Here is a 26,059-nt window from a genome sequence, read left to right on the forward strand (position 1 = left end):
TATAAAATGTCTATTTAATTTTTTTTTAATTAAGTAGGCTCATGCCAATCATGAGTCTTAAACTCATGACCCTGAGATCAAGAATCATAATTGAGCCACCAGGTGCCCCTCTTACAAACTGTTTAGAATAATGATCTTGGTTATGTCTAAACCAATGTAGTAGTTCTAAGGTGGATCACTTAGAGGATGTAATGCCTGAAATTTATCTTAGAGGATACATAAGTACTAGCTAGTTTGGATGGTAGGGGAGGGGTGGGATAGGGTATTCCAGGTAGAGGGGTTAACAGATGTAATGAAGGGACACCTGGGTGGCTCAGTCGGTTGAGGGTCTGACTCTTGATCTCAGCTCAGGTCTTGATCTTAGGGTTGTGAGTTTGACCCCCATCTTGGGCTCCACATTGGCTGTGGAGCCTACTTAAAAAACAAGACAAAACAAACATGTAATGGAAAGCACATAAGAAATGGTGTCATGATGTGTGAAATCCTATGAAAGGATTTATGTTCATCATTAAGTTGTTTGTGTCTTTTTTGTTTGTTTAAAAGATTTTATTTATTTGAGAGAGAATGAGTGAGAGAGCAGGAGAGAGGAGAAGGTCAGAGGGAGAAGCAGACTCCCCAAGGAGCTGGGTGCTTAATGTGGGACTCGATCCCGGAAGTCCAGGATCATGATCTGAGCTGAAGGCAGTCACTCAACTAACTGAGCCACCCAGGCACCCCTAAGTTGTTTGTGTCTTAATGGAGTGTTAAATTAGTTATATTGAATTTTAAATATTTGTTTGCCAGCTATGATCAAGGCATGGTACTTAGAGAAATAAGAGTAAGCTCCTCTATTTTAGCAGGGGAAAAGGACTTGTAATAAAAATGTGACTTCCATAAGAGATGTACAAAGTATAGAAGAAATGCAAGAAGCCTAAATGACTGCTGATGGGGGCCAGCGGGGAGGAACTTTAGATCTCAAGGAGGCAGTGCTTGAGATCTTCCAGAATGAATCACTTCACCCAAGCAGCTAGTGTATCTCATTCCATACTGGCAGAATGTCATGTAGAAAGGCATAAAGAAGAATATGGAGTATTGTTGAACCATGAAATGAGAGGTTCGGAGTGGAAGGACACAAAGATGAAAAGATATGCAGGGGATAGACCATAATGGTTTTTGTATAGTGTTAAGGAGATGGGTTGCTGTAGGTTGGCTGTTGTTGAAGATTTTCAAGCTGGTTACTTTACATGGTCACATTTATATTTTAGAACTGTATCTTTGGCAGAACTTGAGGAGGACAAGTTTTATGGGGCAATGTTTAATGTTGATAGACTAGTTAAGAGGTTAAATAGTTAAGAGGTTTTCTGAAGTTAAATTGGAGGATTGAACTATTGTGATGAGAAGAAATAGGAAGTAGATGAAAAGGGTGCCTGGTTGGCTCAGTTAGTAGTGCATTCAACTCCTGAGTCCAAGCCCCACCTTGGTCATGGGACCTACTTTGGGGGGGAAAAAAAAAAGAAGAAGAAAAGAAAGTGGATTAGAGAAGACTACAAAGTTAAAAAAAAAAAAAAAAAAGATGACATGACTAATTGTATTAGATAAGGTATGATGGATTAGGAGAAGGCAGGATCAAAGCTAATTACCCAGTTCTAAGTTTCTCAGGGTTCACATACTAAAATCATTGAGCTAAATCTGGCCTTGCTTTCTGTTTTTTTTTTTGTTTTTTTTTTATGGCCCACGAGCCAAGAATAGTTTTTACATTTTAAATGATTTGAAAAAAATTCAAGGAAGAGTAATATTTTGCTAAATGTGGAAATTATATGTAATTCAAACCTCTTTGTCCATAAATAAAGTTTTTCTTGAATGCAGCCACACTCATTCATTAACATATCTATGGCTGGCTTTCATACTACAACAATAGATGAATAATTTTGACAGAGTCTGTGTGGTCTGTAGAACCTAACCTATGTAATGTTTGGCCCTTTACAGAAAAAGATTGCCGACCCCTGATTGGTAGATGGTTGGTAGCCCTAAGACTGGGAAGGAATACTGGAGAGAGAGGGGATGTATATGGAGAGGAGAATGCCTTCAGGTTGTTTCAGGTTCCTATGAGGGGCCCCTTACCTAAGGAGCAATTTAGGATGCAATAGGACATGTAAGTGCAGAGGCATAAAGCTAGAATATAAATTCAGAAGCCTTAAGCATGACAGTAGTCGTCGAAGTTATGGCTGTAGATAAGGGCATCCAAGGAAATTATTTAAATTAAAGACTCTACCCCGAAGAATACTCACCATGAGGTCTTCTGTAGGAACAGCTCACATAGGGTCTGAAAAGGAATATTTCAAGTGTAAGAATTATAGGAGCTGATAGAGAATTTTAAATTTATTTTGTCGTAAAATAAACAATAACATACAGTTTACCATTTTAACCATTTTTAAGTGTATAGTTCTGTGGCATTAAGTACATTTACATTCTTATGCAACCATCACTACCAGCTATCTCAAGAACTTTTTCATCTTTCCCAACAGAAGCTCTGTACCCATTAGCCAATAATTCCTCTTTCCCGTCTCCCCCAGACCCTGGCAGCAGCCATTCTGCTTTCTATTTCTGTGAATTTGACTATACTAGGTACTTCATATCTATGAAATCATATGTTATTTGTCCTTTTGTGATTGTCTTATTTCAGTTATGGAGAGGAGAGAATTTTAGGAGGTAGAAAGCAGTAGTGTAGAATGCAAAATAGAAGTCAGAAGAATTAAAGGATATTGGTATAGCATAGCATTTGGGACACTAGGTGGCTGTGTAAACTCTTTCATGGATATAATGAAGGAGATAAAAATCAGGTCTCAGTCAAGAAATGATTGGTAGAAAAGGAAGTACAGATCATTCTGTTGTCAATATTAGAAGGAAATGGGTGTGGGAAGCTAGGAATTATAGTGGTGGAAGGGTTTTATTTTTTTAAGATGGTAGAGATTTGAGCATGCACATAGGTTGAGTAGATTAAGAGTGGCTCAGAATTGGGAGGTAAAAGAAGGAGCAAGTACTTAGAAATCTTGATAAAGTTAAAAACAGGTATAACCGTAAGAAAGCTAGAATGATGTTTACAGTAGAGAGTTTCAAAATTTGAAGGTAAAGCATTTAGGGAATTATTCATTAGTAATTGAATTTTCTGTGTTTGCTAATTATTCATTAGTAATTGAATCTACTGCATTGTTTGCTGTGATGACTTTTCATTTATTTTCAATAAAGATGATCAGGATAAAAAGGTGGAAACTCTTCTGGCACCTTCAAAAAAACAAGAATCATTACCCCTCCATCAAGAGACTAAACAAGAAAGTGGATCAGGAAAGAAGAAAGTTTCTTCAAAGAAGCAAAAGGCAGAAAATGGTGAGATGTGTAGATATATATTTTATAAATACTAATCCTAGAGAAGTAGACTAGGACAAGGACCCTAGAGACCTTGCGTGCTCTTTAATTCCCAGCTTAACGTGTACTATAACAACTGTTAATGCTAATACAAGTCCAGGGATCTCTTGAGCTTTGGGGTTTTGTAGTGCTTTGACAGATGGCCAGGGTCTAAGTTTGTGATGAGGAAGTTAATCTGAAATTTAAAAAGGACAAAGCATTTATTAAATATTCTCATTCTTAATGGAGTCTTAGAAATAATGTAAATAGCATACAAATTATAGAAGAACAGTATTCCTGAAACATTTGTACTTTTAAATATTACTTAAAGATTTTGCTAGGGGACATTGACTAGATCTGTCATTATCCTATAGTCCCAATTATTTCCTAAACATAGCTTGCATGTATATATAGGAAGCGTCCAAGTAAGAGTGGTAGGGCAATTTTTATGGGTTCAGAATTGTCTAGAGAAGGCAGTTAAGAAATGATTGTAGATTAAATCATGTTATTCAAATAATACTGGGCTGTGATACCAACTATTGCTAGAAGATAGTATAATTGGGAAGGGAAAAGATGAAATTCTATTATTTGTATTAAAATTATAATGTATCAAGCAACCAGATAGAAAAGTACTACCCTCAATAGAAAAATACTACCCTCAAATATTTGATGATATTAAATATTTATTAAAATTTTAAATAAAAAAATATGTGCCCCAATGTTTTTTTTTTTAAAGAAGTAGAGAGAGATTTCCATATGTGTGTGTAAGTTTATATCTCTGGTCACCAGACATCAGACTTTAATGTTGACACTCTTAAAGTTCTTCCCATTAAAATCAGGAACAAAGTATAAGGAGGGTTCCTACCTCCACTTTTAATGTTGTTTTGCAAATTTTTTTTTTTTTTTTTTTTTTTTTTAAAGATTTTATTTATTTATTTGACAGAGAGAAATCACAAGTAGATGGAGAGGCAGGCAGAGAGAGAGAGAGGGAAGCAGGCTCTCTGCTGAGCAGAGAGCCCGACGCGGGACTCGATCCCAGGACTCCGAGATCATGACCTGAGCCGAAGGCAGCGGCTTAACCCACTGAGCCACCCAGGCGCCCCTTGTTTTGCAAATTTTAACCAGTTTAGTAAGATGTACCATGGAAATTATAGGCATAACTTATAGAGATGAGATGATATCTGCAAGGAACAATGACTGATTCTTGTACCTAGAAAGTGACTCAGTTAAAAACTAGCAATTGCAGTAAGAATTTAGTAAAGTACCAATATAAATACAGATTAATGGTTTTCCTTGGGCACTCATTAAATGTGGATGGATTTTTGGTTAAAACAGGAAGAAAATGAGAACTAACTAAAATGTAAAGGATGTAGAAGAAGAAATCCTAAGATATAATTAAAAAGATATGCTAACTCACTTTTAGATAACTTAAATGACTTAATGTAAAATAATATTGAACGGGTACTGCTTTAGACTGTTTGACTTGTTAAATGATATAAGAGGAATTTAAAGCCAAGTTGGTGTAGGATATTTGAAAATAACTCCATTTATCATTAAACTTAAATGTGTGTGCATGTCATTAATTACTGTTACATAAAGCCGTGAATAATTGTAATTTTGTTGAATTCAAATTGCAGCCTTGGTAGATGAACCCCTTATTCATGCAACTACTTATATTCCTTTGATGGATAATGCTGATTCAAATCCTGTGCTTGATAAGAGAGAGGTTATTGATCTAATTAAACCTGACCAAGTAGAAGGAATCCAGAAAACGGGGGCTAAAAAATTGAAGACTGAAACCGACAAAGGTAACACCTAGCATGCAACAGTTTGTTGTATTGAAGAAACACATTTTTGAGTTCTGGTGGAGTCGAGGCAATTTTCTCATAGAAATAATGAATTGTAAAAGAATAATAGAATCTTTGTACTAAAAGGCTTATTGGTGGTTTCTAGTCCAGTCTGCTAAGTTTTGTAGAGCTGGACTCTGGAATTTGACTTCCCTAAGATTTCACAGTTGTTTTGCTTTGGCTGTTGTCTCTTGTGAGGTTTCTATGTTAATTCACAACCCATCTTTTACTACTATTTTCTTAACAGACTTTATTTTTATTTTTATTTTTAAGAGCAGTGATAGCTTCACAGCATAATGGAGTGAAAAGTACAGAGAATTCCCATATACGTGTTGTCCTCACACATGCACACATCTGATTTTTTAAACTTACCATGTTACTGAACTATTATAACTCTGGGCTTCTTTTGGTCTAATGGGTTGCAGTTGCTTTTTACAAAGAGGAAGTTTGTACTTGATATTAAGAGCTTCCTGGGGAAATTGGGTGAATCAGGGGATGCTTGATGCATGGATTTTTTTTTAATGTCAAGATTGTTTGTATTTGTATAATATTTATAAAATTAGATTTTTTAAAAATTATCTTTGTGCTTATTTTCTCCTATAAAATTTGATTCATCTGTCATGAGTATTAAATGAGAATATTAATGAACATATCTGGTATAGATATCAGCATACTAGACATTTGGATGTTTTTAAAGTGAGAGCATATTGGCACTTTAAAGTATTCCACAATTTGGTCAAATTTTTAGTTAATGTAATTATTCCATAGTATATTAAAGATGATGAACTCTTTTTTTAATACAAAGAAAATCAAGAAATTTTGATGCTTAGCTTTGCTGAAGTTATTACTTGTGTTTCTTAAATGCCAACTTTTTATTTTTTTAAAGAAAATGCTGAAGTGAAATTTAAAGATTTTCTTCTGTCCTTGAAGACTATGATGTTTTCTGAAGATGAGGCCCTTTGTGTTGTAGACCTGCTAAAGGAGAAGTCCGGTGTGATACAGGATGCTTTAAAGAGGGTAAGCATATTTTTAATCATGGGCATATTTGGGAACAGAGATGAGAAGTTCATTGAACAAGGATTCCCTGAGTCTCCGTTGGTTAGACGTCCAGCTCTTGGTTTCGGCTCAGGTCATGATCATGGGGTTGTGAGATTGAGCCCCATGTCAGGCTCTGTGCTGGGTGTAGAGCCTGCTTGAGAGTCTCTCTCTCCCTCTACCCCTCCTCCTCTGCTTGCACTCTCCAACAAAAACAAAAACAAACAAAAGTTCGCCAAATAAGATTTTTGCTTAGAGGAATAAATTCACATTCCTATCGTTCAGACTCCAAAGCACAGTCTTATTTAATTCCAGAGTGGCTTCAGAAATTATTTCTTATATCTATACTAATCATTATACTTATTTTGTCAGGTGTTGAGTCATCTGATATTTTGACAAAAATGAAGTGCTTATAATGAGTAAGATGATTTGATGATTTATAGGATTTTAAAGTCATTTGGCACTTAACCTTGCTTTGCACTGCTTGGAAGTATTGAAGGCAAGGTCAGGTGATTTCTGGGTAGACTATATGGAATGTTTCTGTGACTCAGTATAGCATACTTCAGAGAACCTGGGAGTGTGTGTGTGTATATGTATGTATATGCATATGATATCATACTTCTAAAATAAGTGATTTGGATGGTAGAATTACTACTATGACTGACTAAAATATGTTAAAAAACAAAAACACCACCACCACCACCACAACAACAAAAAAACCAAAACAACCCCCCCAACAAAAGACAATCCATCGAGTTAATATTTAATTTCTCATGAGTCATGCTCACTCTATTTTCATGTATACTGTGTCATACCGAGAAAGGTGATAAGTTTTCAAGTGTTACTTGTGTGAGATAAGATGACATGGTGTCTGATATTCAATATTAGATATTGGACTTAACTGTTCTTATTCTAAACACCCACATACTAACACACACACAGCTAGCCACTTACCTGCTTTAAAACCATGAGTGGCTTCCATTTTTTCTTCAGTCCAAGCCATCCCCCTCACCTGATTACTTTTTAGTAGTCCTAGTTGATGTGTCTGTATCATTTCCTCATAGAAGGCTAATGTGAATTTCCCTATCTAAATTGTTCTCTCTACTATTCTTTCTCCTAACTATATGGACTTTTTTGTCATAGCATTTATCATAGCATATTAAGTGTGTCTATACTTCAGAGGATCTGTTGACAGTGTATTTTACAACTCTGGAATTTTATAATGCTTTTTGAAGGGTCTCCACATGGTGCCAGCAATGGCCTAGAGTAAACAAGGAATTCCAGGGTTTATCAGGGTATGTGTGGTGACTATGTGTGACTTTGGCTACAAAATCGACTATTCAGTTCCAAGAAACTTTCTTGAAATTCTTATTTGAAGAATTTGCCCTTTCGTTTACTTTATTTTAATTGGGTAAGTGTATATCTTAAAAGGGTTCTTAGTTATTTGTGGGGATAAGGGAAAAGCCTCTAGCTGAAGTTACTATGCCGAATGTTTGAAATTACTCCTCTTTAAAATTGAAAATAACTGCTTTAATTGTTCTTTTCTGAGGATGTTGGTGGTGGCTTATGGGGGCAAGAATAATTATTTTATTGTCTGAGATTGCTTTGAACTTTAGAGACTGGGTGGTAAATGAGCCTCCCCTTGATAGCTGTTTTAGACAGGCCAAAGAGGAAGTTGGGTACTCTTAATGATAGCATTTTAAAATAGAGTATTTTGCAGCTTCACATTTTTCCCCATCTTTGGAACTATTTGTTTTTTTGTAAAATGTTCTGGAACCACTGGAGTGGTACTGTTCTCACTTGTAGGGATTCAGTATCTTTGTCCTCTGTAACTGCAAAAGTAAGTTTAGTTTCTCCCTTTCCTGTCATAACAACTGCCTTGATCAGACCTTTTAAGAGATGGCAGGGTTCTAGGTATAAATAAATCCCCACACCTAATAAAGATTGCTCCAGGTAAAGGGTGAAGGTAAGTGCAGGAGCACCAACACAGGATAGAGATATAGGAGTTAGAGGACTTGCTGACCAGTTGGATACGGTGACTAAAGAAAGGTCTAGAATGAATGTTTATTATTCCTCGAGTCACTGGATAGCTTGTGGTGATTGCGGTATTTATGAACGCTTTGCTGAGCAGGAGAGTGTAGAGGATTATGAAAAATTTTAGGAAGTTGTTTTAGGCATCCTTTGGATCATTTAAGTGGGTATATTCATTTCACAGTTGAATATATATTTTCTGGAGTTGAAAAAATATTACTTAGGGTGTGACTTAGGAAAGTAATCTATCTCCAATGCACATGGTAAATGTGTGATGTGGGGAGTGCTAAGAAGGTTTAAGAATGAGCCCTGAGAAACATCAACATGTAAAGATTAGGTAAAGCCACCACAAAGAATATGAAGAGGAGCAGCAACACCAGGAGACAGTGGAATCACAGATGCTTAAGGCGGATAGAGAGTTCACAGGTGAGGGGGAAAAGTCAGCAGTGACCTGCTTTAGAGAGATCAAGGAGGATTAGGATGGAAAAATTAGATGTGATGTCCTCAGTAAAAGCAGTTTCATTGGAGTATTAGACTGTAAATAACTATTAAATAGGAAAGGTGATAATGTGTCCAGTTTGAATAATCTTAGATGGGAAGAGGAGAAAAAGTGCTAAAGGGATTGCAGACTTGAAGAGGAGATTTTATGTTGTGTGCATGTGTGCTCGCATGTGTCTTTATCTTTTAAAGTACAAGACACTTGTGTTTTATATTAGACCTAGGTTAATATATTGGGTTCTGGAGTCACATTTCCTGGTCATATCTGAGTTCTGCTATATGAGATTTATTTGGCTTTAGGTAAGTGACTTAACCTGAGTGCCTCAGTTTCCTTATTTCCCAAATGGGAATGATAATCAGGTTTTGAAATTAAATGAAATAATATATAGTAGGTGCTTAGAGTTCCTAGCATACAGTAAATGCTCAAAAATGTTAACTGTTAATGTAATTATTAGTAAGAAAATATTTGATTTGATAATTTGAGTTGATTATTAATTTCTTAGTGTTGGCCTTTAGATATACTTGCCTCAATTATGTGATTTACAACTTTAAATTTTAATTCTTTTGACTCTGTGCTATATAACAGGAAGAAGTCTGCCTACTTAAATTTTTTCCTATACTTTCTCCTTTTTGCCTCTAAACTTTTGTTAATTATAGCACTTGTTTGTCAGATACTTAGAATACTTAATGTTAGTTTTGTGACTGTAATTTTCATGTTTGTTTTCATCATAGTTTCACAGATTAATGGTGGGTTTAAAGCTTATCTGATAAGCTTTAAAAACTATGTCCAAAAAACTATGTTTTTGGACATAGTTTCTGTGTTCGTTTCTTGGTTGGCTGAAGTTCTTTTTCTTGAAATTTCTTCAAAAAGGGCTCATAGGAACTATATTTTCCAAATTCTGGCAGATGAAAATGACTTTTTTGGTCATTATATTTGAATGATAATTTGGTGGGGTATAATATATCTGGGTTTCACTTTCTAGAGAATTTTTCACTCTTGCTTTACTATTCTCTACTCATATAGCTGGATAGATGTCTGAAACCATGCTGAATTTTGTACTCTTCTCATGTAGTTTTGTCAGACTACACACTCAGAATAAAAACATCCTTTGGGCAATCTTTCCAAGTATTTATTATTTATTGGACTTTACCAGTGTCCACCTACTGTACAAACATCAAGGGATTCAGCTTCTTTTAAGTTCAGCAGTAAATTTAATACTGTTTTGGCCTTGACACCTGTGTCCTCTTTCAATATTTCTTTGGGTAAAGCATGTATTTTCAGTCATGAGATTTGCCCCTTTAGCATAATTGAAATAATGGGTATCGATTAAGTATATGCCAAATCTCTACCTGTTGTTTTTATCTTTCACATTTTAATCCTTAAAAAAAAAATTTTTGTTTGGTTTATTTTTCTTTCTTTTTTACTTTTCTCCATCCTGGATGCTATGTCTTACTGTAGTTCAGCAGCGTGTCTTTTTCTGTTCTCTGCTTCTAGTTGGATTTTACTTCTCAGATGGTATAATTTTTACTTCCAGTTTGGGTTTTGCCAGCTCATATTTCATCTCATTCTCTGGTCTTTTCTTTGAGCTTATCTATTCTCATGAGCTCTGTTCTTTGCTCTTGTTTTTCCAAAAGTGACTGCTGTAAGATTTTTAACAATCCTGGCAATATTTTTTGACACAATTTTGTCTGCTCTTTTACAATCCTTTTTGGGTGATTTTTCTTCGTTTGTTGCTTATTTTTGTTATTTTCCTTCCGTTTTTCATGTATGTTGCATAGACTTGATTTTCTTTTGAAGATTTTTTTAATTTATTTGAAGAGAGCACAGAGGGAGAGGGAAAAGCAGGCTCCCTGCCAAGCAGGAAGCCCAGTGTTGGGGCTGGATCCCTGGACCCTGGGATCATGACCTGAGCTAAAGTCAGATACTTACCATACTGAGCCACCCAGGCACCATGACCCTATTTTCTTTTTAATCAGTACTCTCAGTGAGGGTGTTGTTCTTGGATCAGCTCTGTGCCTGGAGATTGATAATGGAAGGACCAAGGGTAGCTGCTGTTTTCCTCAGGCTGTGTGTGAAAATAAGTTCTTTTAGCCTTTCCATCTTCTCAGATAAAAAACTTCACTACTATGGGGTACATGGGTGGCTCAGTTGGTTAAATGTCTGCCTTCAGCTGAGGTCATGAGCCCAGGGTCCTAGGATCGATTTCTATATTGGGCTCTCTGCTTAGTGGGGACTCTGCTTCTCCCTCTGTCTGTCCCTTCCTCTGCTTGTGTGCTCTGTCTTTCTCTCTGTCAAATAAATCATAAGAAAAAAAAAAGATTTCACTGTGGAGTCCCACTATAGAGAATTTCTCTCGACTCTTCCTCACTAGCTGCTCACTTTGTAAAGTTTGTCTGTCTGATTTCTTCTTTTCTTGCTTCTTGAGCTCTCCTTCCAAGAAGATTCTTACCTTCTGTCTTTGTTCCTGATGTCAAGTGGAAGATTGTTGGTTTTTCGTTTCAGGATATGCTGGTTAATTTCAGAGAACTAGGCACTGGGGCACTTCTATAGTTTTGTGTATTTTGACAGGGTTGTCAAGCACTTGTATTTGATCTGCACTAATTTTGGCAGTCTTTTCTGATGTACGTTTTGATATTACAGATGATTGTTTCATTTTGGTTGTTCTCATTTTGGTTTTATATTCCTCTTTTGATCTTTTAGGAAGAGAAGAAGGAGATTGCTATCTTGACTCTGGGTTTAAAACTGGAGACTTAAAATTCTTTGTAAAAAATTTATTTCTTGGTTGTTATGTATCCTATTGTATGCATCAGAATATAGAATGATACAGTGACTTTCATGAAAGTTATTTCACTGAGTAGTACTTGAACATGATTCTGCTTTATATGTAATTGTGAACTCTGCATCGGCCTAAGAACACTTTGTTAGATACTTCATTTTCATAATTTTCAGTAGCTCATGTTCACTCTTACTAATTCTGTATTGATTTTCTAATTGTAGTCAAGTAAAGGAGAATTGACTGCACTTGTACATCAGCTTCAAGAAAAAGACAAGTTACTTGCTGCTGTGAAGGAAGACGCGGCTGCTAGTAAGGATCGGTGTAAGCAGTTGACTCAGGTGACATTCTTGAATTTAATGCTTATGTGTTCTGAATCAAAAGCAGTGAGGGATTTCAGAAATTTTAATCATAGAAATTGCTTGTTATAGCAAATTTATACCCAGTAAGAGTCAATTTCTTACAGAATTTTGGTGATTTCTCACTTTTTCATATTGTAACCTACAGTTGAATTACAAATTTAAAATAACAGTACTCCTAAGTGTATTAATTTCAAATAACAGAAGCATTTGGGCATTGGGGGTATGTTTCAGTTGGGTCTGACCTATTATTAGTTTTGAAGGAAGCATAGAACTGGTTATTTAAATCCAGTAGGATAAATGTGGAACTCTTAATAGCTAATTTTATTTATAAAGGTTCTTGTGATAAATATTTATAATTTTTAATCAATGAAGTTCTTCAAACCCCAGAAATTTTACTCTAAGAGGTTAAAAAAACCCAAAAAACCTTTAAAAATTATGTAAAGATCATGTGAAATGATAAAAATTTCTAATTAGAAAATAAGTCCTGGGGATGTAATATACAGCATGGTAACTATAGTTAGTAATACTGTGTTATGTATTTGAAAGTTGCTAAGAAAGCACATCTTAAAGGATCTCATCATGAGAAAAAAAAATTGTAACTATAATGGTGATGTTAACTAGACTTATTGTGATCATTTTGCAATATATATAAATATTGAACCATGTTGTATATCTGAAACTTACATAATGTTCTGTGTTAGTTATATCTCCAAAAAAAATTAGGTAGACTTATTGAAATTCTATGGAAAAATGTGGTCTTATTCCTCCTGAAGTACTTGTTTCTCCTTTTAGGAGTTAAATACAGTAAATGAGGTTTTTTTTTAATCTTTCATAAAGCTACTTGATGACATTATGAGGATGGCCTCATTTGAATATAATACCTTTTATGTGAATTTGAAGTAAATAAAAATTAATGGAAAAACTTGGTCAGATTAAGATTAATCGAAGTTGTTACTCAATAAATGTTACTAAAATAGCATGTTTCCTTAAGATTACACACTTTAGTACAGTTTTATGTGGCTATAATTTTCAGACTATAATTTAAAGATTAAGAAGTTATCCACTTGGTAGAATTCATTGAGCTATATATACTTATGACATGTATACTTTCTTCCTAAGTGTATTATATACATCAGTTAACACTTTGCAGATATAAGTAAACTCTTATGGGAGGAAACCATCAGTCCATAAAAGTTTTAAGTTTTGGCGGTGCCTCAGTGGCTCTTTCAGTTAAGCATCCCACTCTTGATTTTGGCTCAGGTCATGTCTCAGAGTTGTGAGATTGAGTTGTGTCCCATGCTGGGCATGGAGCATACTTAAGATTCTCTTTCTCCCTCTTGCTCTGCCCTACCCCCATCCCCCACCCCTGCATGCACACATATATTCACTTCAAAAAAAAGTTTAAAACTTTTCAGTTTCTTAGAGGAGGGAGTATAAACTGATGATGTCTGCAGGTTAAATTTAAAGTTGGTTGGCTCTCTTTTACTTTGGTAATATTTGTTCTAGGAGCTCATAATAGTTGGAATACAAAATGAAATCACCCTTTTAAGATTTGATTTGGGAAGATAATAAAACTTGGAATTCTGATATTTTACTTTTCCTTCTTCCAATCTTCCATTCTACTATAAGCATCTTTTTATCTTTTCTCTTAGCAAAGGGACTTCTTTTTTTTCTCTGCTAGGTTATTTTTTTTAAGGTCTTTATCTAAACCCTAATTATTTTGCCTTAAAACTATTCTTTCTTATAATCAAGTTAGAATGTAGGAATTATTCTAGGTTTAGCTCTTTAACTCTTAGACTAGAAAGTAGATTTGGAATAAGAGTAGATGGAACAACAAAGTGTTTATGAAAGTAGCTGGTGTAAAGCTAGATGCAGGTAAGATGCAGAGACAATTTCTTTTTTAAACCTTTGACCTCAAGCATATACTTATTACAAAATTCATGATTGTCTTACTGACATCAGTTTTGTTGATGCTAAAAATGTTTTTAAAATTATAATCTTATGGTATTTATTTTTAAATAAGTTTTCATCATTTTTTTCTGGTTTATTCTTCTAGGAAATGATGTCAGAGAAAGAAAGAAGCAATGTGGTTATAGCAAGGATGAAAGATCGTATTGGCACATTAGAAAAGGAACATAATGTATTTCAAAACAAAATGCATGTTAGTTATCAAGAGACTCAGCAGATGCAGATGAAGGTATCTTTTTATTTTTTGAAAACAAAATGAAATTTTGCATTCATTAATTAGCAAACTTCAGGTGCCTAATATGTGCAAGGGTGTGTGCTGGGCAATGGTACAGTGACTAGTTAAACTGGCTCCCTGTCTGTAAGTAAGCACCTTTTTGAGGTAGATATGAGGCAGAGGCTCAAAACTGACAAGTAAATACTCCATTACAATGTAGTAGTCCTGCCTTATCCCTTTTCACTTTCTGTGGTTTCAGTTACCATGGTCAGCTGTGGTCTGAAAGCAGATGATTCTTCTGACATACTGTCAGAGGGTCAGTAGTAGTCTAACACTGTGTCACAGTGCCTCCGTCATTACCTTCCATCTCATCATGTAGGCATTTATTATCTCACATCATCACAAGAAGGGTGAATTCAGTATAATATATTTGAGAGAGAGAAATCACCTTCATATAACTTTTATTACAGTATATTGTTGCAGTTCTATTTTTAGTTACTAATCTCTTAACTGTGCCTAATTTATAAATTAAAGTTTGTGATATGTATGTATGTATGTATGTATGTATGTATAGGGAAAAGACATAGTATACCTATGGTTTAGTACTCTGCAGTTTCAGGCATCTATGTGGGGATCTTGGAAGGTACTACCTGTGGATGGTAGGGGATTACTGTAGAGGTAAGCAGTGGATGCTTTGGAACTATTGATATGGGGAGTAGGGAAGAGGAGGATTATAGGGAAGACTTATTAGAAATGATAATGCAGACTATGTTGAATGTTTTAAAACAATTAGGCATTATCAGGTAAAGAGTGAAGAAATGGGCAGTGAGTTATTGGTGTGATTCCTTAGTCCCATTCCTAGAGGTGGTTGTTCAGTGAGTCTATTTTGGGGCCCAGGATGGAACTTTTTAAAATTTTTTATTAACATGTAATATATTATTAACCCCAGGGGTACAGATCTGTGAATCCCCAGTTTTACACACTTCACAGCACTCACTGTAGCACATACCTTCCCCAGTGTTCATAACCCAACCCCCCACCCCCCACCCCCGGCAACCCTCAGTTTTTTTGTGAGATTAAGAGTCTCTTACAGTTTGTCTCCCTCCCAATCCCATCTTGTTTCATTTTTTCCTTCCCTACCCCCCCCAGCCCCCAGCCCTACCTCTCAAATTCCTCATATCAGGGAGATCATATGATAATTATCTTTCTCTGATTGACTTATTTCGTTCAGAATAATACCCTCTAGTTCCATCCATGTTGTTGCAAATGGCAAGATTTCATTTCTTGTGATGGCTGCATAGTATTCCATTGTGTGTGTGTATTTTTGAATTTATTTATTTGACAGGACAGAGAGAGAAGGAATAGAAGCAGAGGGAGTGGGAGAGGGAGAAGCAGTCTTAATGCTGAGCAGGGAGCCTGATAGGGGGCAGGGGGCTCGATCCCAGGATGCTGGGATCATGACCCGAGCAGAAGGCAGACGCTTAATGACTGAGCCACCCAGGCGCCCCTATACCACATCTTCTTTATGCATTCATCTGGGTTCTTTAGGATGGAGCTTTTTAATGAGTGCATCCCAAATGTTTTTGATAGAGGTTGCCCAGTGATAACAGTTCATAAGAAATGCAGTAGAAGTTGTGTTTGGAAATCAAGGGTAGAGTGAGGAAGAGATCTAGAGATGCAAATAGAGGCCCTGTCTTAAAGGGCCTTATATACCTGAAGACTGGGGAGCTACTAAAAGAGTTTATGGAATTCAGTGGTGTGATTATATTAGTATTTTTAGTTATTACTCTGCTAGCAGTGTGGAGAGTGGAATGAGATAATTGCAAGGCTTTTGCAGGAATCCAGGTCCAAGAACAAGGGCCTAAAATCAGATGTTGACAATGAAGGGTTGAGTTTGAGTGATACAGAAGAGTTAGTAGATTGGGCTTAGTGATGGAGTGTAGGAGAGAGCAAGAGAGAGAGCTGATAACGAAGGGTGATGACTCCTAAGGTTTTGGCCAAGTGACTTGTCTCTTGTCTTCCACCTCTCTTCTTTCAGCATTTCAGAAGGTTCAGTTCTTACTCTCTTTTCTACATGTTACTTGTTTTCATGATTCCAGTTAAGTCTGGTTGGTTGGTTGGTTCTCTCTCTCTTTCTCTAAGATTGAAATACCATTTTTATCGTTGATGAAGAGGCTGTTGAAGAACATGGTTTGTGTTGGCTTATCTATTGGGTGTGTAATATTTAGCCTATATGATCTTTCTGGGCCAGTGATTTTTTTGAATTTTTTCCATTGCTAGCTGATGGTTCAATTTGGAAGCTCTCGTCATCACCTCAAATTTAACATATGTCTAAGATCATACTCTTGCTTTTGATCAAATTCTTATTTTCCAACATCCGAGGCATTATTATCCTCATGCTTGAATCGTTTTGGTTTTTCTCTCTTGCCCAGTTTACAGTTTTTTTCTGAAATCTTTAAGATACTTTATTTCAAGGTACTCTTGCATTCATTCAGTTCTTAGATACTTCCTTAGTTTATTATTTCATACTGGAATAATTATAGTCGATTTTTAATCTCTCATTTCCATTCAAACACGTAAGTACTGTCAGATATTTATTTCTTAGATATTAATTTTGATCACATTGCTAGTCTGTGAAAAAATTTATTCTTCACAACTTTCAAAGTCCCAATGTTTTCCACAGAAAAACACTAAAAAAGAAGAAGTGAATGAATCTGTTGTCAGGTTCTTATAATATCCACTGCTTTGTGCTTTCACTTGACCTGATCCTCTGTCTTTTCAACCCCGAGTGGTGTGAGATATCCTTTCCCATTAATAAATGGGTTATTGACGAATTGATTTTCCTAGTTTCAAATTATTTTTTCTTTTTCTTCTTCTTAATTGCTACTTACTATTAAGTATTTGTAGTACTCTTATTGAGGATGGAAGTTGATTTATTTTTTCTTTTTCTTTTTTAGAAGCCAGGATATAGGTTCTATGTGATATGTTCTCTGAAAGATAAATACATATACTTTAATTTCTCTCAATTAGGTTTTCTTAAAATTAAGATTATTTCACATTTTAAAATAAGACCTTTTCTTACGGGAATATGAGATTCGTGTTCTTTATCTCTTGGTTCTGTAATTCTGAAATAAGAAATAAAGGCCAGAATTTTTTATTTTTTATTTTTTTAATTTCTTTTCAGTGTACCAGAATTCATTGTTTATGCACCACACCCAGTGCTCCATGCAATACATGCCCTCCATAATACCCACTACCAGGCTCACCCAACTTCCCACCCCCAGCCCCTTCAGAATCCTTAGATTGTTTTTCAGAGTCCATACTCTCTCATAGTTCATCTCCCCCTCCAATTTCCCTCAACTCCCTTCTCTCCATTTTCCCATGTCTTCCATGTTATCTCTGCTCCATAAATAAGTGAAACTATGTGATAATTGGTTCTCTCTGCTTGACTTATTTCACTCAGCATAATCTCTTCCAGTCCTGTCCATGTTGATACAAAAGTTGGGTATTCATCCTGTCTAATGGAGGCATAATACTCCATAGTGTATATGGACCACATCTTCCTTATCCATTCATCCGTTGAAGGGCATCTTGGCTCTTTCCACAGTTTGGCGACCATGGCCATTGCTGCTATGAACATTGGGGTACAGATGGCCCTTCTTTTCACTACATCTGTATCTTTGGGGTAAATACCCAGTAGTGCAGTTGCGTGGTCATAAGGAAGCTCTATTTTTAATTTCTTGAGGAATCTCCACACTGTTCTCCAAATTGGCTGCACCAACTTGCATTCCCACCAACAGTATAAGGCGGTTCCCTTTTCTCCACATCCTCTCCAACACACATTTCCTGTCTTGCTAATTTTGGCCATTCTAACTGGTGTAAGGTGGTATCTCAATGTGGTTTTAATTTGAATCTCCCTGATGGCTAGTGACGAAGAACATTTTTTCATGTGTCTTTTAGCCATTTGTATGTCTTCACTGGGGAAGAGTCTGTTCGTGTCTTCTGCCCATTTTTGGGCACGATTATCTGTTTTGTGTGTGTGGAGTTTGAGAAGTTCTTTATAGATCCTGGATATCAGCCTTTTGTCTGTGCTGTCATTTGCAAATATCTTCTCCCATTCTGTGGGTTGAAAGGCCAGAATTTTAGAGAATAGATTTTTGCATGATGAATTTGCCATCTATTTGGTTATAGCTCCGTTTGTGATAATATGAATGTGTTAAGCATATTTTCAGTTTTTAAACTTTTGATTACTAAAATCTTTTCATTAAAAACTACAAACATAAAATTGATAAAGGATCAAGATAGGGTTATTCTGTAGGAGTCTGTTGGGTAGGAAAGAAATTCTAAGTCTTTTATTTCTAAAACAACATTTCTATTTGTATTTATTTTACATTTCCAGTATGATAGCAGCTAACATCCACTTGCATTCTTGAATGTTGTGGCAGCTTGTATTTACTTTGCATTCACCACAATCAAAATGTAATTTATCCTTGGGGTGCCTGGGTGGCTCAGTTGTTAAGGGGCTGCGTTTGGCTCAGTTCATGATCCTGAGGTTCTGGGATGGAGCCCCACATCTGGCTCCCTGCTCGGCGGAAGCCTGCTTCTCCCTCTCCCAGTCCCCCTGCTTTTGTTCCCTCTCTTGCTGTATCTCTCTCTGTCAAGTAAATAAATAAGTAATTATTGAAAAGAAACATAATTCATACTTTAAATTTGTTTATATTTATTTGAAAAAGATGGTCCAAACTTCATTCTATTGATGCCTTTTACATTCTCATTATAATGAAGTATGTTTTAAGTTAGCTTTGGCAGTCATTGTTTGTAAATCTTATGTTTGTAAAATACTTTTAGTTCCAGCAAGTTCGTGAGCAGATGGAGGCAGAGATAGCTCACTTGAAACAGGAGAATGGCATACTGAGAGATGCTGTCAGCAACACTACAAACCAGCTAGAAAGCAAGTATGTTCCCAAATGCTTTATTTTTCATTGAATGGCAGAATATTTTCTTGAACCATCAAAATCGTGTTTGATAGTAATAGATTAGACTTCTGTGTTTTACATTGGTTTCTAAAATGAATTAATTTTCCAAAACAATTTTCTTGCTATGTGAAGAACCTCTTCAGCTAAGCTATGTGATAAACACTAGTGCTAGCCATGCAACATTGTCTACAAATATATGAAACTGAATTTCTAAGTTTTAAAACACCTGTTCCTTTTAACAGCAGTTCTTAAGCTTTATTATTCAGAAAGGCTTCTGGCATGTTCATTAAAAAAGCATATTCTTGAGTCCTACCCCTAAAAGATTATAATTTAGTGGCTCTGAGGTGGAGCCCAGGAATCTGCATATTAAGACATAGACCTTGTGAAAGTCATGAAATTGGCCCTGGTCTATGCTTTGGGAAACTGTGCCTTCGAGAAGAGTTAGTAGCATGGTTACAAGAATAATAAGCACTCTGACTGATTTCAGTCGATTTTCAGAACAGCCGTTTTGAGGGTGACGCTGTTGATATGCTCATGAGTATGTGGTCATCCATTTTTCTTGATTATGGTGATTTTAGAATTTGTGTAATTGTTACCAGGATGATTCACAAATTATAGTCAGCCAAACTTCATTATTAGTAGACATAAAACATTTTCTTTTCAATTGGCTATAAGTGGAATTACTCAGAAAAACAGGTATCAAATATGTTTTGTGTATTCTTTTTATGTGTTTGTAATAACGGAAGGTTCCTAATCCAGTTACTGTTTTCAGGCAGTCTGCTGAACTAAATAAACTACGCCAGGATTATGCTAGGTTGGTTAATGAGCTAACGGAGAAAACAGGAAAGCTACAGCAAGAGGAGGTCCAAAAGAAGAATGCTGAGCAAGCAGTTACTCAGCTGAAGGTGATCTAGTCCCACCCCTTTTGTTATCATTTCATAAATAATGTAGGTATTCAATTCAGGGACCTAAATGTGTATGTAGGTTTGAGAAATGCAGTTTGAGGTTTAAAGGAACCTGTAATTTAAGTACTCTGCCTGTGTAGACGCATGTGTAGTAACAAGAGAATTGAATATGGGCTTGAGACTGAAGTTAAAGACTGAAGAAATGAAAAATTAAATTTGCTGATTGACATAATTTCTTTGGGTGGTTAGGGTTCACATGTGAGGCAAAAATCAAGTAGTTAAAATTACCTTTAATTTATCATCCATAACTTGGATTTTTCAGTAAGTTCTTTAGAGCATATTTTTCTTCCAGTATTGGAATAGATGATTTTCTTTTGCATAAGACCAAGAACTGCTTTAGTAGCTTTCACTTGAGCCATAGTATTAAAAAAAAAAAGTCACAGATTTTTTTTAGATACCAGAAGGATACTTGGTACCATTAGAAGCTCATGTTGAGAAGTCATGCATGGGGTTGCTTAGTCTACAGAGGAATAGATTTGTTTCTTTTGTACCTTATAGCATATGCATATTGAGTAGAGTTCTAAATAGAATTGTCCTTTCTTCCTTTTACTGGGGAGAGGATTTATTGAACACATACTTTAATTTGTGTAAGTATATTAGATTCCTACCTAGGTCATTGGTAGAATCATACCTTAATATCCGTTTCAGAGTGGTAGGGGTTAAAAGAACTTTGAGAATAAATGAAGGTGGAAGTTTGTTTTCTTGGCATTTTCATGGCTCCCTCTGGGAGATTAATATAATTATCCTTTCTTTTATGCAAAATTTATCTTGCTGGTCTGTTTACTGCTGGCACTTAGAAATAGGGCAGTTCTATATGGATATGGATAAGGAGATAAATGATAGTAAAGACTATAGTCATCATTGAAGTGTGCTGGACCTCAAAATTTGAATTTTAGGTACCTACTGGGATTTAGCAGTAAAGATACTATTCTGTCTTTTGAAAGCCTATCAGCTGAAGAAAATAAAAATGGAAAACAGATCTTAACTAAATAGATCAGATAAATACATAGTAGTAGCTATAATGATCTACCTGCACAAATACTTGGTTTTTGTAGCTTGGAGGGTAGAATGACTATGGCTGATATCTTTGTATGTTTTAAGTCTGGACATATCTGCCTGTTTTATTAATGTGGGAGACTGATGGAATAAGCAGTTTTATGACAAGAGTAAAGAGGAGGATGCTTTTTTTTTTTTTTTTTTTTTTAAATTTGAAATCCTGTGATTATGCTGACTTACTCTTTTTCCAGGTTCAACTACAAGAAGCTGAGAGAAGGTGGGAAGAAGTCCAAAGCTATATTAGGAAGAGAACAGCAGAGCATGAGGCAGCACAGCAAGGTAAGGGAGAGGTATTCATGTAAATTTGGTATATAATCCTGGGTTAAATTTGCTCCCCTCTTGGTATTATGCTAAATGAAATAAGTCAATCAGAGAAAGACAATTATATGATCCCTCTGATAAGAGGAATTTGAGAGGCAGGGCAGGGGGTTGGGGGAGTAGGGAGGGAAAAAATGAAACAAGATGGGACCAGGAGGGAGACAAACCATAAGAGACTCTTAATCTCAGGAAACAAACTGAGGGCTGCTGGGGAAGAGGAGGATGGGAGGGATGGGATGGCTGAGTGATGGACATTGGAGAGGGTATGTGCTATGGTGAGTGCTGTGAATTGTGTAAGCCTGATGATTCACAGACCTGAACCCCTGGGGCAAATAATACATTATATGTTAGTTAAAAGAAAAATTTGCTCCCCTCTGTATATATGAAGAAAGTGTGATTTGACATTTTTTGTTTAGGCCATTGAAAGTAGCTTTTGCACTTTCAGATTACTTTATTTTTTTAAGAGTTGTTGGAGTTCCTAAAATAAATTCTCTACTAGCTTTATCCTGAAGCATTAAATTGCAAAGAAAATTATAGTTTATAATGGAGTAATAGGAATCTAGTTGTGTGTGTTTCCTTTCTGTAGTTATTCCCTTTGGTTCCTTGATTACCTCTTTATTTTTTGTTTGTAAAGGAGGACTGACTCACTTTCTGTATTGTGAAGAGAAAGAGCATTACCATTTCAAATAGCTGACTTAAAACAGTCTACTTAAATGCTGACTTTCATTACTTACTCTTAATTTGATGAATCCATCTGGGGGATAATGGAGCTTGTATTATGTGTATTATTTGTCACCGTTACTCCTTTTCTCCTGTAAGAGTCAGTGTAGTAAAATACAGTTCGAAACAGTAGGATAAATCATACAGTTTTGGGTTTTTAGACCTTCGGTTTCCTCTGATTCTCCATGCCTGCCATCCCTCCATTCCCATATTTCCCTTTGGTTCAATATTTTAATATACCCAACATACTTAAAGGCTTTTTTCTTTATATATGAAGTTTATGTCAATGTTCAGATACATTAGCTTATTTTTTAAATTTACATTTTACATTTCATCAATGAAGCACGTATGAATGTTGATAAAAGAATTGATCTGTAAACTGAATATATTTCTCTATAAACTATGTAACTGTAAACCGTAAAACCTCACTCTGACCAGAAGCAATCATTTTTGCTTCTAGTATTGTCTATCATATTTGTAAATACATGTATTATTTGTACATTTACTGCTTTCCCTTAATAGGCATCTGTTGATTTTTATTACAGGAAATGAGGTCTTAACTCCCACACCATTCCTCCCACCTTCCCCTCATTCTGCCAGCATGGTTACGCATACTTCTTGATCATGTCAGTATTCATTGTTGACATCATTATTACAGTGTAGCTTAGTCCTGAGCCAAGATAAATATTAAAACTGCAATTCTTCCCATGAATGATGTTTTCTTTCCTAGAGCTAATTACTGCTTTATGTTTTTAACTTGTTTGATTTTTATTTTATGATTTAAAATTTTACCTATGGTTAAACTATTACCCTCTCTCCTCTGCCTGTCTCTCAACATATGAGGTAGTGGAGAATCTTTTCAGATTTTCCTGGGGATATCCCTCTGGAGTCCTCTGTCTTCCTGTTTCAGGACTTGTTTTCTAGGTTGGCTCCATAGCTGTCTTCCTGAGACTACCTGGATTCTGGATAGATACTATGTTACTGCCATCTTTCTTGCTTTCCTTCTTCATTTAATTGCATATCTTTGAGTCCCATGAGAGCATGCCTCTAAGTACATTTGTCAAGGTTTTGCATATCTGAAAACGTTTTTATTTTTTCTGTCTTCATGCTTGATTTGTAGTTTGGATGGAGAGTTCTAGGTTATTGATAATTTTCCCCACAGAAGTTTGAAGGCATTAATTCAGTGTTCTGACTTTCACTATTGCTGGTAAAGAAATATGCTCTTCTGAGTTCCAATCCTGGATATGACCAGTATGTTTAATTATAAGTCCTTTTTTGAGTTCTGTTTCATTCTGTTATTGGTGTTTTGTTATGACAGGAACATCTTTTAAAATATACACACACTTGCATTTTCTTTTTTTCTCTGTATTTGCTTCTCTTCCGTGGTGGTTGTGGTGGTGGACTTGTTGTTTGTTTTGTGGGGCTAAGAGGTAGCTCTCATGATACCTAGTACCTCCATTTCCTGAGACTTCCCAGATTTTTCAGACACCTTCCCCTTCCATGTTAGTGATCATCTATCTCCCCATTCATTTTATCTTAATTTCTGGATTTGGAGTTAATTCATTTCTGATTGCATCAAAGATAGTTTGTGTTTGTTTCTCATTTTTTGTTGTTGTTGTTTTGGGGTCATTGCTAATAAGAGAAGCAGAAAAAAGTACAACAGAAAAGTTGTATTTCATTCTACACCAGAACATTTGTCAGCCCTCAACAACTTTCTCTCTTTTCCAGGTAGGATAGTATGGGGAATTTATAAGAAATTCATTAGATAACTTACTAAATTGTCTTTGGGGATATAAAGAATGCTTTCAAGAAATGATACAACACTTTTAAGCATCCATGTACCATTAACTTAACACATTTTTGAGAATGTATTGTGCACCAAGCCTTGGGCACTGCTCTGGATATAGAGAAAAGGTAATTCTGATCTCAGAAAGTGTACTTTGTAGGCGAGGAGAGGAATTAGTACAGTGTGGCAGGTTCTGTGATAAAGGTAAACCTGGACTACTCAGAGGAGCCATGTGCAGGCGGGGGAAAAGAGGAGAGATTCAAGGAGTTTTCTTCTAGAGGAGATAATGCCTGTGCTAAAGATGAATAGTAATAACCATGCAAAGGAAGAGAACTTTGTAAAATGCTGTTTGGTTACAGATTTACAGAGCAAATTTGTGGCCAAAGAAAATGAAGTACAGAGTCTGCATAGTAAGCTCACAGACACCTTGGTATCAAAGCAACAGTTGGAGCAGAGACTAATGCAGTTAATGGAATCGGAGCAAAAAAGGGTGACCAAAGAAGAGTCTTTACAAATGCAAGTTCAGGTATCTAATTCTCTTTTTGAGAAAATCTGTGTCTCTGTAGAAGAGAGAAGACCATCTACTTTACCCTAATTGTGGAGTGGTGATGAATAATTATAACTTAATCTTTGAGCAGTTGTTGCAATATGGTGTGTTTGAATATGTGCTTAAAGATGTCCTCACTCAGTCTTAAATTGTGTTAGATTAGGAACAACACAACCTATTCTTAATTTACCTTCTATATCAACTCTCAAAATATAGTGCCTAGTCATTGTTGTTAAAATTATGGCTTTTGGAATCTGAGAATGGCTTTTTAAAGATAAACGTAAGTTTGTACCTCATTTAATTCATGTATATTGGTATATTTGTTAATAGCATACTTCCTCCCCCCTCTTCTTTTTGGTCGTTATTTATGTAAGGATATTTTGGAGCAGAACGAGGCTTTGAAAGCTCAAATTCAACAATTCCATTCCCAGATAGCTGCCCAGGTAAATGTGCTTTCATATTGTTTGTTGTTACTAATATATATTATAATAATGATAACATATTATTACCAATATATAATATAAATACATATAATTTAATAATGATATAATAGAATATAATTCTTAGCCATTAAATTAATTGTCTGAATGCCTGTTGAGTGCTAGGCACTGGATGGTAGTTGGGAAACTAGTCTGTGAATCAACACTGATAGTCCTGAGAGCCCAACATTGTGATAATTATATATATAGTGTTGCGGGAAAATACCAAGAAAGAAGTCCAAATCCAACTAATGGAGAGTTTTTACCATAGGAGGAAGAAACGTTCATAATCTTGACTCAAACAGAAGAAATTGCCCAAATGGTGTTTAGAATAGTGGTTTATGTATTAAAAATGCTTACTAAATACTCACTGGCCATAAGGGAAAACTTTATATACCCTCAGGTGGTAGCAGTATGTTAATAATATAATACAGTATGTTAATACATAATCTCAGATTATGTGTGCAAAAAGATCACTTTAAAACTTCTGTTTAGCAAGTGGGGACACCTTCCGGAGTTTTGCAAGTTGTATTGTTAGACCTGTTATACTTTGGCAACATTGTTTTTTAACATAGATGTAGTCTAAAGTGTATATATCTATAATACAATATTAAAAAAGAAAAACTTCTAAGTACTTATTTCTGTAACATGTACTGTTCATTTCAATTCCTCAACTTCAAAATTCTAAAAATTGTAGAAAAAGTACTAGTTTTTTCTACCTTAAAAAGTAATTTTAACATTAAAAACTTGTTCTTGAATTTCAGGCAATTTCAGACCCCAAAATTTTGAGATTGCACATATTTGTTTCTAGTTGTTTTCTTTGTAGAGACTGTAATAAAAAATGAACTAAGAATTTTTTACTATAGAGGAGGATGTTTGTACATATGTGAATGTACATGTATATATAAATTACCAATTCAAAGTGGATTGAAGTCTTAAGTTATTAGCTGTGAGGTAGCTCTAGAAAATTTATCAGGAATTAAATAGAGAATGCTATAAGTATGTATTTGAAAAAGAGGAGCATGGTTATTACTAAATTACTAAATTAAGGTAACTTAATTGTTACCTTAATCATGAACTGTATCATTTCTTTATTGGAAGT

General features: G+C 35.4%; 1 protein-coding gene across 9 annotated transcripts in view; it reads left to right on the plus strand.

Moving 5' to 3' along the window:
• Positions 1 to 26,059, plus strand: part of KTN1 (kinectin 1) — a 102,124-nt gene that overhangs the window by 28,166 nt on the left and 47,899 nt on the right. For all 9 annotated transcript variants that reach the window (XM_059373262.1, XM_059373264.1, XM_059373265.1 and 6 more), the window contains exons 3-12: positions 3,226 to 3,363; positions 5,019 to 5,189; positions 6,115 to 6,245; positions 11,791 to 11,907; positions 13,985 to 14,125; positions 18,959 to 19,065; positions 19,859 to 19,991; positions 21,299 to 21,386; positions 24,291 to 24,457; positions 24,853 to 24,921. In XM_059373262.1, coding sequence (XP_059229245.1) covers positions 3,226 to 3,363; positions 5,019 to 5,189; positions 6,115 to 6,245; positions 11,791 to 11,907; positions 13,985 to 14,125; positions 18,959 to 19,065; positions 19,859 to 19,991; positions 21,299 to 21,386; positions 24,291 to 24,457; positions 24,853 to 24,921 — 1,262 coding nt within the window. The remainder of the gene's footprint in view (positions 1 to 3,225; positions 3,364 to 5,018; positions 5,190 to 6,114; positions 6,246 to 11,790; positions 11,908 to 13,984; positions 14,126 to 18,958; positions 19,066 to 19,858; positions 19,992 to 21,298; positions 21,387 to 24,290; positions 24,458 to 24,852; positions 24,922 to 26,059) is intronic.

Source organism: Mustela nigripes, chromosome 13 (assembly GCF_022355385.1).
Source record: "Mustela nigripes isolate SB6536 chromosome 13, MUSNIG.SB6536, whole genome shotgun sequence".
NCBI classification, from domain to species: Eukaryota; Metazoa; Chordata; class Mammalia; order Carnivora; family Mustelidae; genus Mustela; species Mustela nigripes.